The following is a 16474-nucleotide window of genomic DNA, read 5'->3' as shown; positions in this document are numbered from 1 at the left end:
ACAGTTCATGTTGCTATTAATGGAGAAACTTAAGATTCAGTGGACAGGTTTAGTAAGCGACGTACAATCTAATATATCATTCATCATGGGATAAAGCTTATCACAGAAGTTACACTTATTCTGATAGAGACTGAAATAATATTGAAGTTTACTCTCAATTAGGTGAGCATGAAACTTAGATTAAGTTCATCACAGGAAATACCAAAGATGATGATAATAGACTCCCAGACAGAAAATGCAGGTGGTTTACAGACGCCTGTGAAACATGCATAAACACGCATATTTTTATAGGCGCCTGTACATGCGCCTAAAAATGGAACACTTTTAATCGCATGAGACAGGTGTCGTTTTTTTTTTTTCTTCTTCTTCTTTCTAAGATCATTGCATGTTCATTTCACGGAAACAGGTAGGTTTCATGTTAATAGGGTTGCAACCTTGCAACGTGAATGCGTGTAAACAATATATAGAGAGTGGAAAGACATGTACGTAACCGGCATATTCCATGTAGTTGACATATGCGTTACCCCATAAGGATCTGACGACAACTGCTTTTCATTTGATAAACATGTAATTGACATGTTAATTACATGTGAAAAACAGGTGTTAGCGAATTAGTGGGCGTGTTAGCGGAATATACATGTGGAGTACATCGCATTAAGTGTACATAAAATTTGCTTGTCACAGGTGTTGGACACGCATAAGACATGTACGTTCCATGTATATATACGGCAGAAGAGACATGTAGGTAACATGTACATGGGAGCCACATGTAACATGCAGTGTGCTTGTTGATGAATTGGGTATGTATTGTATAGATCACATGCATGCAGATAGCTAGCTAAAAGTCTGCATTTATTATGAAGATAAAAAGTTCTCAAATTAAATAAAATTTAAACAAATTATCTTGAATTTGTCAGTGCCAAATTCAGTTTTCTCTACTACTTTTGACGAGGAGGTATTGGTATATTTGGGGGGACAAAAGGCAATTTTTTGGGGGAGGGGATTGCGTCCAAGCACTTGGGAGGGGAATCGGCACCTCTGCTCACAAGAATATATTTTTCTTTACCTGCACCACATAGGAAAGACGTACAAGTTGAGCAAGTTGGTGCCTTACACATTGCAGGAAGCCGTCAAGCAATAATTACTAACAATTTGTTTGTCGTTTCACGGCAGCGCAATGTACCCCAGGGACGTACGCAGGGGGTGGGTCCTGGGGGTCCGAATCCCCCCAAATCCGGACTTTTTTGTAAATTTAGTCTAATTTTAGGGGCAATTTTTAATAGAATTTAGCCTGAAATTGTGTTTGGACCCCTCCCGAAAGAAATTCCTGCATACGTCCCTGATGTACCCAATTCCCATCATATCGAATGTCTAATTGGAGACTTGCATATGAATATTGCATGTCTAATTGGACCTTGCATAGCGAGTGTCTAATTGGAGACTTGTGTCTGAATATTGCATTCTCCTATGCCTATAACGTGAATGTTTACCTCCAATCCACCTTGTTCAGCACACGTATCTGTTTAATCCATTTATTGGCAATCATGATCATTGCATGTTCCCGTTCACCTGTACATTGCCTGTACACTGCACGTAGGGAAATTACACACTTCGCATGTACACGAAAATGATAAATGTAAAATAACATATTCTACATCATGCATTTTCCATGACATATGCTAATACATGGTATTTACATGCAATGCGAATGTCACACATGTATATTACATGTTGATAAACAGGCATCTTCTTTGTACTTTTCATTCTTACTGTGCTACGAATGTTATCAACAATCTATTCAATTTACTTATACATATTCCCTCCATTTACTTGCATGCGAGTAACTATGTGTACATTGCATGTTTTCATTTTAATGTACAGGCTCTGTACAAGGCGTGTTTCCGTGCAAAATTTCCAACAGAAGCTTAACAGTTTTTCGACCTGAAAACTGTGCCTCGCAGACACCTCAAATTTGGTAATGTCTTCATACGCACTAGTAAATATTAAGCTATTACCACACACTGAGCTATCACTTTTAAATCAGGACGTTTATTGGATTCACATTCATCAAATTCTGTTCTTCATAAATAAAACATAATTAATAAATATACATACTAGGTACATATTTTTTTTTTTTTTTCTAATTGGTTTACTAAATGTATAAAACATTTCTAGCCATTCAATCAGAACAACAGTTTCCCTCCTTGTGATTGAACCAAGATCCCTGAATCAGATTACAACCATTATTAACTTTTTTTAAAATTATATTCTCGTCAGTCTGAGAACTTTCTATCGCTAGATAACCTACGAACGCTTTCTGTTTCTACTCTTGTTTACTCCCTGATGCATTATTATTTTCATGGTCTACTTTAATCCTCAGATATAGTTTCCTTGATGTTTTGGTTTTATTTCTATTATCTGGCTCTGCTTGAAACAATGTGTTTTCTATGCATTCTTATTCGTCTTCCTTGTACTAACACTTCGAAATTGTTAGAAGCTATCTAATACCCCCTGAGGCACTTTAATATATTACAGTTGTGATCTTCCTTTCACTTGACTCAAATATGTCTCTTGTTTCTTATATCTCGAATTGTAAGCATCATTAGTTCCCTCAGATTTTAAGATATGTTTTTATTAAACCACGTATTACGCTTAAAACTCAATAAATATGTAGATGGAGAACGTTTTTGTCTTCCCTTGCTGTCATATGGAACATCAAATAGTTAATTTGCTGTAGCTAGTTAGTAATAAGTTGTACTTTAACTTTAGACAGATTCTGTAAATATTTCTTCTGCAACGTCTTTTTAATTGGTTGTACTGCCCTTTGTGCCTTTCCTTGCCCAATGGAGAGTGTGGTGGTGAACGAATTAGCATTATTGTTCTTTGTGTATAGCACTTTTTGAAAGCCGCAGATTGGAAAGGAGATCCATTAATAGTTACTAGAACATTGGGATAAGGCCTGTATAATCTTCTCTGTAGTTTCAGAAGTATTAGTGGAAAATACTTTCTAAGCTCGGATCCAATTAGCATAGCACTCGACCATCAGCAAGGAGGTAAATCCAGATAATAAAGAAAAATGTCCAGGTAAATACGCTGGAAAGGGAATGCTGTCTGAGGCCAAAGACAGAAATAGTTTTTTCTTAGGAGCATTTGCAACCGATTGACATATCTCACATTGATGTATCTACTCCTTAATATATTCTAAAGAAGCTATTTATACCATACGAGTAGACTCTCGATGGTGTTCAAGAAGCGCTAGTAGATATTCTTTCTGAGGTTGATTGACAATACTACCTTACCATTATGAAATAAGCAGCAGTTGATAATTTCGAAGTTCTATCAGTGGAAGTATCTTCTCAGTTCTGATGAATCTAAGTAGTCAGGTATTTTTCGATCACTAAGTGAAATTTCTGGTAGCGTGGTCCATTGAAGCACTCGGTGTAGGGCTTTTTCATTTTCCAGAGTACTTATTATTTCAAGTCAGAAAAAAAAAAAAAAAAAAAAAAAAAAAAACTGCATCATGGAAACGTACTGCTGCGATAGAACTTCGTCTTCAAATTTTCGTATCTTAACTGCACTGTCTTCGCTATAGATCTTTCGGCTGAATGAGTTGGTGCATTATCAGCCAACAGTACCACCTCTTTTTGAGCATTCCTCGGCATTTGGTCTTCAGTTCTTGTAACCGAGCTATGAAATGAAAATAATATAAACTAGTGATCTCTTGACCCCTTTGACAGGTAGTCTGTCATGATCCCTCACAATACCAGAACACGTACAGCATTTCTTTGGCCGCAGACTTCTTCACTTTTGGCTTTTTAGGGGAGGGGCAGGAGGAATGTTTCGAATGCTTGCTGATTTCCTTTCCTTGTGGGTCATAAAGATATGCTCAAGTTCCATCCGATGTAACTAATCGACAGAAAAAGTCTTACTCATTACACTCACAGCAATCCAGCAATTCCCTTAATGCTCTCTCTTGAATTCTTTTCTGGTAAGAGGTAAGCAGTCATGGTATTTACCATGCTGACATCTTTGAAGATGGAACTGGTTATGAATTATATTCCAGAGTATCCATAACTAACATTTTTCAGTCACATTATTTTCATTTATTATCCTCCTGTCTTCCTCACTTTCTCCGTCTGACAGCATTATCTGTAAAAAATGGTTTCCCAGATCTATGGTCATCCGAAGTGGTCAAGTGATCAACAGCTTAAAATTGCCGTTTCTAGTTGGATACCATCTCGTAATATGGTCTTCCATTTTCATAAACTGCTTTCTTCACCTTGTGAATTTGTGAATGGTGAATGGACATGGCATGAAATGGACAGTTCATCATTTTCAGCAGCAAGGAATGATTGTTCGGACCGTTCACAGACCATCACAGCAGTTTCGGGAGACTCAAGACGGCACATTCAAGTAATTAGGTCGAATTCCTGTGGTGAAGACTGTGTAGAATTAGGCAAAATTGAAGTGGTTGCTCATGGTGTATCTGCCACTAAGTAATCGTGAGGCTGCAAAGAAACTACGCATGTCTGAGGTCAGTGTACGTATTATCAGGAAAGGCCATGGCATCGTAAAAAGACTAAACAACCTCTCTCATTGTATGAAAAGGATTAGGTTGCACAGCAAAAGGTCACTGTAATTGGCTGATAAGTAGCTAGTGAAATCAGGTTAAAAATTAATCATTGGACTTCGGGCCAATGATCAAACACAGATACCAAGTAAAGAATTCTTGAGAGATATTTCGGGCATCAACGTTCCTGCGTAGAGAAACGCAAGAAAAAAAATTCTGGTGTAGCAGGCTGTTCCTTAGGATGGCGTTATCAGCGATCCCTTCATTATTAACAGTTGTTTGAGTGACCAGATCTACTTGAAGGAAATCATTCGTGACCCTTTATTCAAATTCCAGCACTCACTAGTGGATAGAGGCATCCTCTTGTTTCGGCCTGATTTTGCGACGAGTCACTGTGCGTTAAGTTTTTCATCAGTTTCTGAAGGATCTCAATTTTGCGTTTGTACCTGAAGAAAAAAGTCTACCAGATGCCCCCTTATTTTACGCCCAATCAAGAGTTCTGGGCACTGCAATCGTGCATGCTGGCGCTGTGGTAAGAATATCACGGACCTAGTAGCTTACAAACGTGTATATACATGCATTTGCAAGACAGTAGCAGCGTAACATAATAAATAAAAAAAAAAGAAAAAGAAAAAAAATTTTAATCTTCAAAAACGACTTTCACAAAGTAGACGTTCATGGGGTCGATGCATTGGTACATTAAATATTTTCTTCTAACAAAACATTGTTAGTCTCTGTGCGTATTACGCACCCTTTAAATATTGGTTTGGCTAATGATGCATATCAATATAAATATTGGTTTGTCGAATGGGTAATGATACTTGTAAGTATTGATTTGTTGGAAAATCATGACACATTTTTGCAACAAATGGAGCAGGTGTGTTTTTAGAAGTAGTATAGTCATTCGCATCTACGTTATTGCTACGTAATTTGACAGCTGACACTTTTATCTTCATTCTGAAAATAATTCCGTGATTTGCTTGAGTCTTGCAGGTATTACAAGTTGAAGATGGAAGAGCAAACTCTGTATTTTCACAATATTTTACTGTTTTAAATAAAGGACGCGCATTGAACTTGTGAAAAGTTGTGTATAATTTATGGCGATAGTGTTATACATAAACGTTAGTACCAGTAATGATTCAAAAAATTCGTCCTCAATGACGCTTCTCGATCAAGAAAGGGGGGAGGGGGCAAAGGATGAGATAAAATGCATTGATCGAGTGAAACCCACTGTACACGATACTAGAGATTGCAGAAACATTGAATATAAGTCAATCAAGCATACACGACCACCTGAAGAAAGCTGGAATACGTAAGCAAGCTCAATATTAGGGTTCGTCATAAACTCAAAGAAGTTCATTTAGCGATGCTTGTAAATATCTGTGACAGTCATTAAACGTGAGTTAAATGATCATTTTCTGAGACAACCAACAATTGATGATAAGAAATTGTGTACAACAGTGTATGCTCGAACGGTCTTTGTCCCGACGTGATGATTCGCCTCAAACGACATTGAAAGCAGACATGTCACCAGAGGAAGGTTATGGTCTCAGTGAGGTAAAATATTAAAGGTGGTGTGTTTTCCGAGCTCTTACCATGAGACCAAACAATCAGTTTGATTGTTTATTGTTGATAATTGGTTAGTTTGAACGAATCCATCATCCAAAAGCATCCAGAGTTCGTTAATCGTAAAGGTGTTGTGTTTCATCACGCCATCAAACCTTGTTGGATCTAGGATGGAAAGCGTTACCATACCCACTTGTCCTTGTCTAGTAAGATTTCCATTTGTTTTACTCTTTTCAAAATCTCTTGCATGGTATAACGTTCAAGTCAGATGAAACTGTAAATCAGCATTTTGTTCAGTTTTTCGTCGACAATAGGCTCTTTTATGAACGGGTAGTTATGAACCTCACTGAAAGATGACAAAAGGTTATCGAACAAAACGAGCAATGTATCACTGATTGTTCTTTGTTCTTTATACAAATAAATAACATTTTAAAACATAGAAAAAAAAATGTCATGACTTCCGACAATCAAATAGTATTGCTTTCGATGCTTGATTAAATAGTTGTTCAGCTTCAGAGGTTGCGCAATAAGATCATTATTGAAATATTAAGTTACAAATGACAAATGAGTTTTCAAGGGAAAAAGTACACAAGACTTACATTAGCGGAGATCTCGTAGTGCTGTGACTTACTAAACATATTTTCTCCTTTTTCTGTAAAGTATTTAACCTACCATGTTCCAGTTATATCATGTTTTATCTAACTTAAGACATTTCAGTAGTAGACTTGTAATAGATATGTGAAGTACTAGATATTTAATTCTGTATACGTATTTATTTTCAGAGATAATGATGATAGGTCTTCTATAAGCCTATGTCGCAAATTGAACATCTGTACTCAGAGCAATCTGGTGTTTGGAAATACACTAAACAATGATGATGATGCCAATGTAAATTCAAGCACCACTTCCGAAGACATGTTACAACCAGAAATGGAATTCAATGAAGATGAAGATAAACGAGGCTTATTCGAATCTCCAAATCTCGAAGAAAAATTCAACGAAGAAGAAATGCATAATTTGGATAGTGGTAATCATGAAGAAGTGGAAGAGAAACAAGCGGAAGAAGAGAAGGAGAATCTACAAAACGACATAGATCAACTAGATTATGAAGATTGTGCTGCCACTACTAGACAAGTAAGAGAATATTATTAATTTTTATATTATACCTTTATTATATATATTATTACTAAGTACAAAGGTTTTTGGCCCGAAACGTACCGGAATAATGTTTCTGTACCTTTTATCAAGAACGAAAACCTTTTAAAAAATACTGTTTTCTCTCGTAGTAGGTAAATTCTTCACGAAGAATTCTTTGTAATATATAATTTCCTGTTGTATCTGACAGAATTTTCTAGTACTGATTCTAGTGCACTAAACGGAAGTTTTCAAAACTAAAATAAATTTGACTTTGGCCAGCGTAGTAACCATGCTAAGTTTAAATCTCCAAACAGCCACTGGTGCTATAGCCCAACCAATGATTATTAGTACATTACACAAGTCGTGTGTACAGATAGCTTTGTCTAGATACCATAACTATACTCTTAAACTGGCGGCACTGTGGCTCAGTGGTACAGCGCTTACCTCTGGTGAATGGGGTCCTTGGTTCGATCTCCGACCAAGTGAGTTTGTGGTGTCCGTGGTATTTTGGGGGTCCTTCAGTGTTCTCCCACATTCTTATTCTACAAATTCTTACATCATTCACTTGTCTGAATCATCCGTCTCCCGTAGCCTAAAGGACAAGCGTGGGACGTTAAACTCAAAGATTTCATTTTATTTTTTGTATTCTCCACCGTATGAACATTACTTAAGAATGCAGAAGGCAGTTATAAATAATCATAGAATTTTCATTGCAGAGCTATGTGTCGGAGATTTACGAAACTTTGGAAGTTCTTATACAAAGTTCCGTCGTTGTATTTCAGTACTCTCAGTAGCTGTCACACTAAAATTCACTAACCACATATACTGATTATATTATGCATGCGCTGTAGGAATGCTTGTAGGAATCTGTTCTGCGTCTCCTCTTGCTAACGACACAGTAACAAGTTTTGCCTGGAGCAACGATAGATTTATAAGGAATACAGAGCTCCCATACCGTTTTCTTCTCTTTTCGTTTTTTTTTTTTTCGTTCTTAAAAAGGACGATATATTTCTTTTTTTCTGAAAAATAAGGTAAGTACTGAGCGTACGGGAACAAGATAATATATTGTAACAAAATACATGTTTTCACGTAGAAGATGTCATATTCATTAATGACCTACATAATCACCTCGATGGTGATTTATCGCTTTGGCAATGCAAAGACTCCATCGTGGAAAAACTGAGGGAGACAGTTACTGAGCCATGTAGTAACGACGTCACGCACTTTTGTTTTGTTTGCAATGTTTTCGTCCAATGTGGGGCTTCAGGAGGTCCGGGAAAATGGAAGAATTAGAGGCTAGGGCGGGACTGTAGGTTAGGTGGTCCAGCTTATGCCAGCTATAACGCCCCAGTCAATCGTTGGTGATGTTTGTCATTTGTGGAAGAGCATTGTCGTGCAAAAGAATAATACCGTCCGACAATAGTCCGTGTGTTAGCATCCTTGGCTTAGTTGATGTGAATACGTATAAAATTTTAATGTAATACTAGTAATAATAATATTTCATGATAGCCATTGTTACGTACAAGCAATTTATACTAACACATATTTCACTTCAACAATAAACACGAACTGTTTCACATTTACAGTCCGCAGCAAAAAACCTGCAACATGAACATATAAGTTTATTGTGAAACAACGAAGTCTTTTGCTCCAAAATAAGTGTGCAGGGAAGGATGCCGAGGTTTCTCGTGCGTGATTCGCACTTAAACGTTATGTTGATTCCCTGGGCTGTTAGGCGTAGTCTCACAATAAACTTACATGCTCATGTCGCAGGTTTTTTGCTCAGTGATGTAATGCTAATTTTTTAGGTGGATATACGCTTCATCCCTTGTCACACACATCCACATTATTTATATATATCGGGTGTTACAATACTATTACTCTTTGCACTATTAAGATTTAAAGTTCAAAGTTCATAAGAAAGTTATGAAATATCCTTGCTTAGAGGCAACTCACACTGTCTCTCTGCGCTTATCAGTTGCATAACAAGGAGGATATGTATGTGAAGTAACAAGGGAAGTCTGAATGGAGAGCTATGTTTTGGAGAACAGTTACCGAACCACTTAACCTATCAACCAGAGACTAAGAAAAAGATTACCTATAATGTTATAGATTAATTTAAGACCTTATTTAGCTCTCTGCGTTAAGTAGGTCAGGCTGTAGAAGTGGTTGTACTTGTATGACTGATAACTATAAGAAGAAAAAAATGACTTGGACCAATGTTGTTTCTGCCACCTTGCTCATGCCTTTGGTCCTATCTATGACACTTTCAAAGGATGTATTTAATGTACACAGAAATACACATATCTCGCTTGAGTTAAAATGTTGAGTACATTTGGAGTAATTTAAGTATCCGTATTAATACTAATATCGGCCTTATTGCTGTTGGTACTTAGGCTACTGTGTCACTCAACTATTCAATTAAAACAATGACAGCTATGTTTCAATAAGCAAATAATTAATGACTTGAAGTTTTAACAGCTAAGTATAAAGAATAGACAAATAAACAATACAATACTAAGACAAGCTGTTTTCATGAACTACCACACCTAGAACTTAGAATTTTAGATATCTCGGAAAAGCAGAAATAAACTTCGGTTATACCACTGCAGGGTGTCTACTAAAATTCCAAAATGAAACTTCGTGACTTTTTCATGACCTTTTCTTTACCAAATCATAAAATTTCCTAACATTTTCAAGAGCGAATTTGGGTGAGAATTAGGCCGAATTTTCATCCATGCCATAGAAACTTACTTTGCTTGCGATTTGGTAGCGTCTAAACCCGACCATAGACATTTTTGGTGGTGAATTTTAACGTTGTATAGGACAAAAGTTACTCCAATCTGTACTTACATTTGTACAGTTAAAAAAAAAAAAAAAAAAAAAAAAAAAAAAAAAAAAATCGTGACCCCAAAGCTAAATTTCGTGACTTTCATGACCGTTTTCTGATTTCGTGACCAATAGACACCCTGCACTTTCGTAAGTTCAAATCTAATCTTTGCTGCGATCTTTAGATACGAAGCTTTCTTTTGCTGCTTTTAATGCATTACAATAGTTCCGGGATTCCATCTTAAAATGTAGAACAATATTTCATTCAGTCACTGTGTTGAAAACTGACGCTAAACTTCAACAAATTCGTATAAAGAGGCGGCTCTTGAGGAAAGTCACATCGGGTCTATGCCAATTTCAAGACAAATTTAAACGGAATTAAGCATATGACGCCTGCGGCGGCGTTATGATCGAATATTTTTCGTGTTTGCAACTTGGTCCGACAAGTTTTTTTTTTTTTTTCAATTAATCGTTTGTTTCATTTATTTATTTATTTATTTATTATCAGAAGCGATTCAAAAGAGCCGTTTCGACGGAACAGCAAATAGGCTCTTGGAGAACATTTTTGAGGTCAATTTATGGTCGAATTAAGCCCTGATACCAGCGCCGACGTTAGAGTCGGGTAGTATTGGTATACCTATCTAAAACTTTAGTTAAATAATTTCTTTCGATTCGAGGCTTAGGTTTCCCGTCAGGAGCGATTTTTAAAAATCACAAACGACAATCTTTCCGAGAGAAGTAGCTCAAGTGGTAGAGCGTGGCTTCGCATTCGGTAGGTCGTGGGTTCGATTCAAGCTGCCAACCATCCTGACTAGTTTTCCTCAGTCCTATCAGGCAAATGCCGGGATAGTACCTACTAAACATACCTTGGCTGATACCTTCCCAAATCCTTTCTATTATTATTGTTGTTGTTAGATATGCAGTATAAAATGGCCTCTGAGCTGTATCTGATGATTGTGAAATAAATAAAATAAATACGCACCCTGGAAAAAAGGAAAAATAGATAAAGACAAAAAATGCTCTCCTCCTAAGTATTTCGTAAAAGAACCGGGTTTTGGTAGGTATATAAAAAAATACTCAAAGATGCACACAATCCGTATGTAAAACTTTCATCTTGATATCATGAAAACTAAGGATTCTTTTTTTAAATTTCCCTTAAGAAAAAAAAAAAAATCACACTCGTCCGCCATCACTTGGCACCGCCAAATTTACCATCCGATTCCAAAACGCATCTGGGGTGCTCTTTGGTCCATGTTTGACCTGACCAATACAAAAAAAAAAAAAAAAAAAAAAAAAAAAAAAAAAAAAAAGGCTCAATACGTGTTTCAACACAATACTATTTCATGGTACTGATTCGTACCATAAATTCTCAAAGGGTTAAACACTACTAAGCAAATATTTTCGAAGTGACGGCTGTATCGAAATGATCAAAGAGTGCTGTGACATGCTCACACGCTACAAGTCTTTCCTGACTTGTTTTCTACCCCTTCCTCTTAACAAATTTTCTTCAATTTTCTTTCCTTATCTGAAAGGAAATTAAACAACGAAGAAAAATGTTTTTTTTCACCCGTTCGTTTTTTTGTTCAGTAGGTTGAGGAAAAACTACTACTAGTATTAGCTGCTGAGTATTTAACGAAATCAATCGCTTCTTTCTTTTATGTCAATTGCTGCTACAAATGAGTAGTGCTAATCCGAGGTTCGCTCTTGTATTTGGTGGTATTGGGAACGACGGTGAATGCTTCAAACTAGACCGACGACAGGTCATATGTTTTGTTATTTTTGTGGAGGCCAACAATTTCTTGGCGCAAATATATTCATTTAATTTCCTCTTACCTCTTAAAGTAAAGACCACATTTTTTTCGGAACCTCCTTCCGCGATTAAAAAAGGAACTAACTCCATCCCATATGGCCTTGCTCAAATTTTATCCACTCGACAGATTTTAAATTGAATTTGGAATTTGGAAGGTAGGGACAACGCATGAGACATTTTGAGGAAAAATCACTGCATGTTCAGAGTGCTGTTTTGTATTACAGAAGAGATTCTCAGAAAATTTGATTCCCACGCCCCGACAACGCAAAAATTTTAAAAGAAATTAGACATCATTCGCGGTAACAGCCTGACGCCCAGCTGTTTACTGAGATTTTTTTTGTTTTGAAATAAAGTACATGAAAAGTAGTTGTTTGTTCCAATGAATTGATCGAATGTAGCATATACCCACGTACTTCCTAAATTTTCGATGACTATACGATAGTTTCCAAAAATTAGAGGTGAGTATACGCCGTATACCCGCGTATACCCTCCATTACATCCCTGTTTTTTCTGCGGACTGTACCAATACAAAGGTCAAAATAGCAACATGACCGTAACCACCTCTGAACATGTGTGCATTGGTACATGTCAAACCCCAATGAAGGGAAATGGGAAAATTGAAATCTTAGTCGAAACCCATCGTAATTCACTTCAGAAAATAAATAAATAAAGAAATAATAATAATAAAATTTTAATTTGGAAAATATGTGTTCTCTTTTGGATAATTCTTGTTATCTTAATGCTCACGTGAAATCACATTGTGTACGAATCTTATAACTACCAACCAAAACGATTCTTTCTCTCTCTTTTTTCCATATATTTGATTGGATTACGTATACTTCACTATTTACTCTAATATGTTATTTCCACATTGAAATATGCACTGGCTACTTACAACAGTACTATAAATTAATTTCTTTAATTAGACATGTAGAATTCTTTTTAATGTTATTAGTTGAGCTTGGGCATAAATTAACTTAAAAATTCCCAAACATCTGAGAATTTGGAACATCTTACTTACATAAGTTAGAAAACAAATCGTAACATTGTATCGATTTGTATCAACTTATCACCCATTCATCATTAAGAACCTATGATATATCGCTCAGAAATCATTACAATTACTTCTGAATGCTTTTTCATTTCTCACTCTTTTAATATTGAATTTACGTCGTATATATATGGTTCAAAAGTTCTGAAGTCACAAACATAGTGACTTATGTATGTATGTGTGATAAGTTAATTCATTAGACGTTGCAGGAAGTATTTGATTTTTTTAAAATAATTAATTATCCAATTTTAAAAACATTTTATACGTAAGAACTTTCGTTGGGAATAGTTTATTCAATTAGTGAAAACACCATCGAAATGTGGAAATGATCTCGAGAGAATCTCAAACATACATACGTACATTTGATCCATCCATGTCTATGTATAAAGAAGTCTGGATACAAGACATGTTTGTTCATGTTTCACTGTCAGTCTACTAAAAGTTGAGCTGTGAAGGTATGGAGACAGGAGAAAATACTACATCTGCCATTATATCCTCCAAAATCACCTAAGAGAAATCTTAGATATAACGGCTGTAACAATATATCTTTTCTCAGTTTCGCTGTCAGGCTTGTAAATGCGTAACTCTTCGTTGTGTGGAAGTTAAGAAACTAATTAAATCAAGAAATATCGAACTCAGTTTTATAAAGCTAGAAATAACTGCGATGAAGGTTGCTAAGCACACCATCAACTGAAAGCTATCTGATGAGTTCCATTACAGACTAATTTAGCATGATTTAATGGTTGCTAGCCTCGTAAAGCGCCGATGAAGAAATAAAAAAAATAATTAAAAAATTAAAAAATTATCATTTAAAAATCTCTGAAATTAATATTTTATTCTTGGCAGGGTTGGCTGGTTTAAACCAGCTGTTTTTTTTTTTTTTTTTTTTTTTTTAAAGTTAAAAAAAAACGAAAAATGCTTTAAATCGTGTGAACTTCATGGTGACGTTTCCACATATCAAACCATCCGCATTACGTTTATCTACTTTTCACCTTTTAATCAAGGGGTCCCATGTTCAGTTCTTGATCGAACCACAACCCATATTTCAAGTGTAAACCAAGTAGCGATTCAAGGTGTCCCTCTAAGCGAAAGTCTTCTACGTGATAACCTTGGTATTTCATAAGGATGTTGAGCCTAAACATACGAAATGAAACCAAATTATATATTTCCACTTAAATGAATGCCTGTTTTATAAAGAAGCCAAGGTTGCTTAAATATATTGATAGAAATTTGCAAAATTTATCAACTCCCTACGTAGCTTCCAACATCAGCTTGGATTTTATTTTTATTGAATGATATCTACATACCAAATTTGTAATTTAATACCTCAGTTTTAGCGTAGTGATTATGATATGTTGACCTTAAAATTTTACATACTAATACATTTAAAGTAATAACAAGATTTTCCCAATGGCTAAGGCGGGAGTTTCCCGATTTATATATAATTCTGTATAATGTTTTTATTTGTGTAACTGTTTATCTTTTTGTCCTTCTGAAATGACTCTTGACAATTATATTAACAAGTAGGCCTCTGTAAAGATCAGTACAACGCATTTTTATCACGAGTCCTTCGTGAGTGACTCGGCAATTGCGTTTGTGACCAATTAGTCCCGGTTTCATATCCAAATAGACAATTTCTCTTGGATGTAAGCCGAGAAGCGATTTGGATTCCGCTTTAAGCTTATGTGACCCCTTCCAGCATAACCTTGTTATTGCATAATAATACTAAGGCGAAACAAACTAATTTCTGTCCATATCTAATATAAATACATAGAGTAAATTATTTAAACCAAAAGAAACCTGGTTTAAACAAAAAAAAAAAAAAAGTTTAAACAAAAAAAAAAAAAAAAAAAAAAAAAGGGTTTAAACCAAAAAACCTGGCTTTTTGTTTTTTCAATAAAAACCTGGTTTTTGCCAACCCTGATTCTGGTAATATTTTGTCTACTTCAGCAGACATTTATCAAGCAATAAATTAAGGAAGGTAAAATATTGTGCCAATAAAATTACGTATTATATGACTGCATGTCCTCTATTGTGGCCAAGTAGCTAAAGTATGTGTGATACTAGTTTGGATAAAATCTTAAGTAGTGGGCCAAATCCTAATTTCAGTAGGTTCCGTATATATATATGTATATAAGAGAGAGAGAGAGAGAGAGAGAGAGTGAGTGAGAGTATGGGAGATGAAATTCATTGTAGTTTGGCGTTCCTTTTCAACACCCAGGGTAAATAAGACAGAGCCTACTGTTTAAAATGAGATTCGAACCACTGTTCAGGGCTTATATCCGAAAACCTATCATCTTCGGGAACTAAACTAGGGACGAGAAAGCACGCGAGTTAATCACTAAAAGGTACTACTACTACCAGAATTCGAACTCAATTGTGAATTCTCAAGGATTAGGAGCTACCACGACTGATGTTATCATCAGGATATCTCCTTAATGTTTATTTTTATCTATCAATGCGTTTGGGCAAGATTTCTCTGCTTAGCATTGATTTCTGTTTTTTTTTTTGTTTTTTTTCAGCTTAATTAGCAACTCACATGCATTTCGTTCTGTAATTATTTAGGTCGTATAAAACCTAAACTTTTGAGAGGCGCGATGGCTCAGTGGTAGAGCGTTCACCTTCGGTGCTTGGGGTCCCTGGTTCGATCCCAGCTCGCGCCGTGTGGACTTGGTGGTGGACAAACACCGTGCTCCTGGGTTTTCTCGGGGTTTCTCCCGTTTCCTTCCACTTTCTTCATTCCACCATTTGATTCATTTCACATCATCACTGTCTCCTTTAGCCTAACCGGCATAATCGTAGGACATAGAACTAAAGATTTCATTTCATTTCATTTCAAAACTTAAACTTTATTAATGCTGTATTAGTTTTGTTTCCTTTGGTCATGGTTGTGCATTGAGATCATCACGTTCGAAGATAGTCTCATAAACACTAGGGAAAAGAATTTGCATCGAAGTATTTGTATCCTCTCAAAGATTTTTGCATAACTTAATTAATATTTGAAACAAAAAACTCCCTTAGGAGAAAAATGCTATCAAAATTTTATTTCTCTTTGAAATAAAACGAATTAGTAATTTGAAAGGATTCGCCTGGCAAGCTCTTACGTTTTTATGTATGAGTAACTTTTAAGAATTGCAAATTGATGATTACATCAAATTGCAAAATTCGTTGTTGTATTATTAAAAGCGACTGTCAAATAAGTATCATAGTAAACAATTTAAATATGTACATGGAAATAAATTCCATAATGTATGAATTATATATATATGTATGTATGTATTAAGCGTGCCATTTTTTGTTTTCATTTCCAGGACGACCTAGAAAAAGATGAAAGTATACCTGTTCATAAAAAACATCACATGAAATATAGCAAAATGCAAAGAAAAGAATATCGATTGAAAAAGAACCAAAGAAAGAAAAATGCAGCGCTGTTTAAGAAGCAATTACATTCACAAAGCGTAAATGCAGGTCGTAAAGGTTTGTCGCTAATGTTAGAAAGAGATTATCAAAA

The 16474-nt window shown here is 35.6% G+C and overlaps 1 protein-coding gene across 3 annotated transcripts in view; it reads left to right on the top strand.

The window, feature by feature from the left end:
* The window catches only part of LOC145690148 (uncharacterized), a 135058-nt gene that overhangs the window by 14588 nt on the left and 103996 nt on the right, over window positions 1-16474 (top strand). For 2 of the 3 annotated variants that reach the window (XM_081764767.1, XM_081764759.1), the window contains exons 2-3: window positions 6919-7270; window positions 16275-16440. In XM_081764767.1, the coding sequence (XP_081620893.1) occupies window positions 6919-7270; window positions 16275-16440 (518 nt within the window). Of the gene's footprint in view, window positions 1-6918; window positions 7271-16274; window positions 16441-16474 lie in introns of those variants that run through there. The other variant, XM_081764776.1, reaches the window with a different exon arrangement.

This window comes from Thermobia domestica, chromosome 1, assembly GCF_964235325.1.
Source record: "Thermobia domestica chromosome 1, izTheDome1.hap1.1, whole genome shotgun sequence".
Lineage (NCBI taxonomy): Eukaryota > Metazoa > Arthropoda > Insecta > Zygentoma > Lepismatidae > Thermobia > Thermobia domestica.
This window is presented reverse-complemented; position numbering and strand designations above follow the sequence as displayed.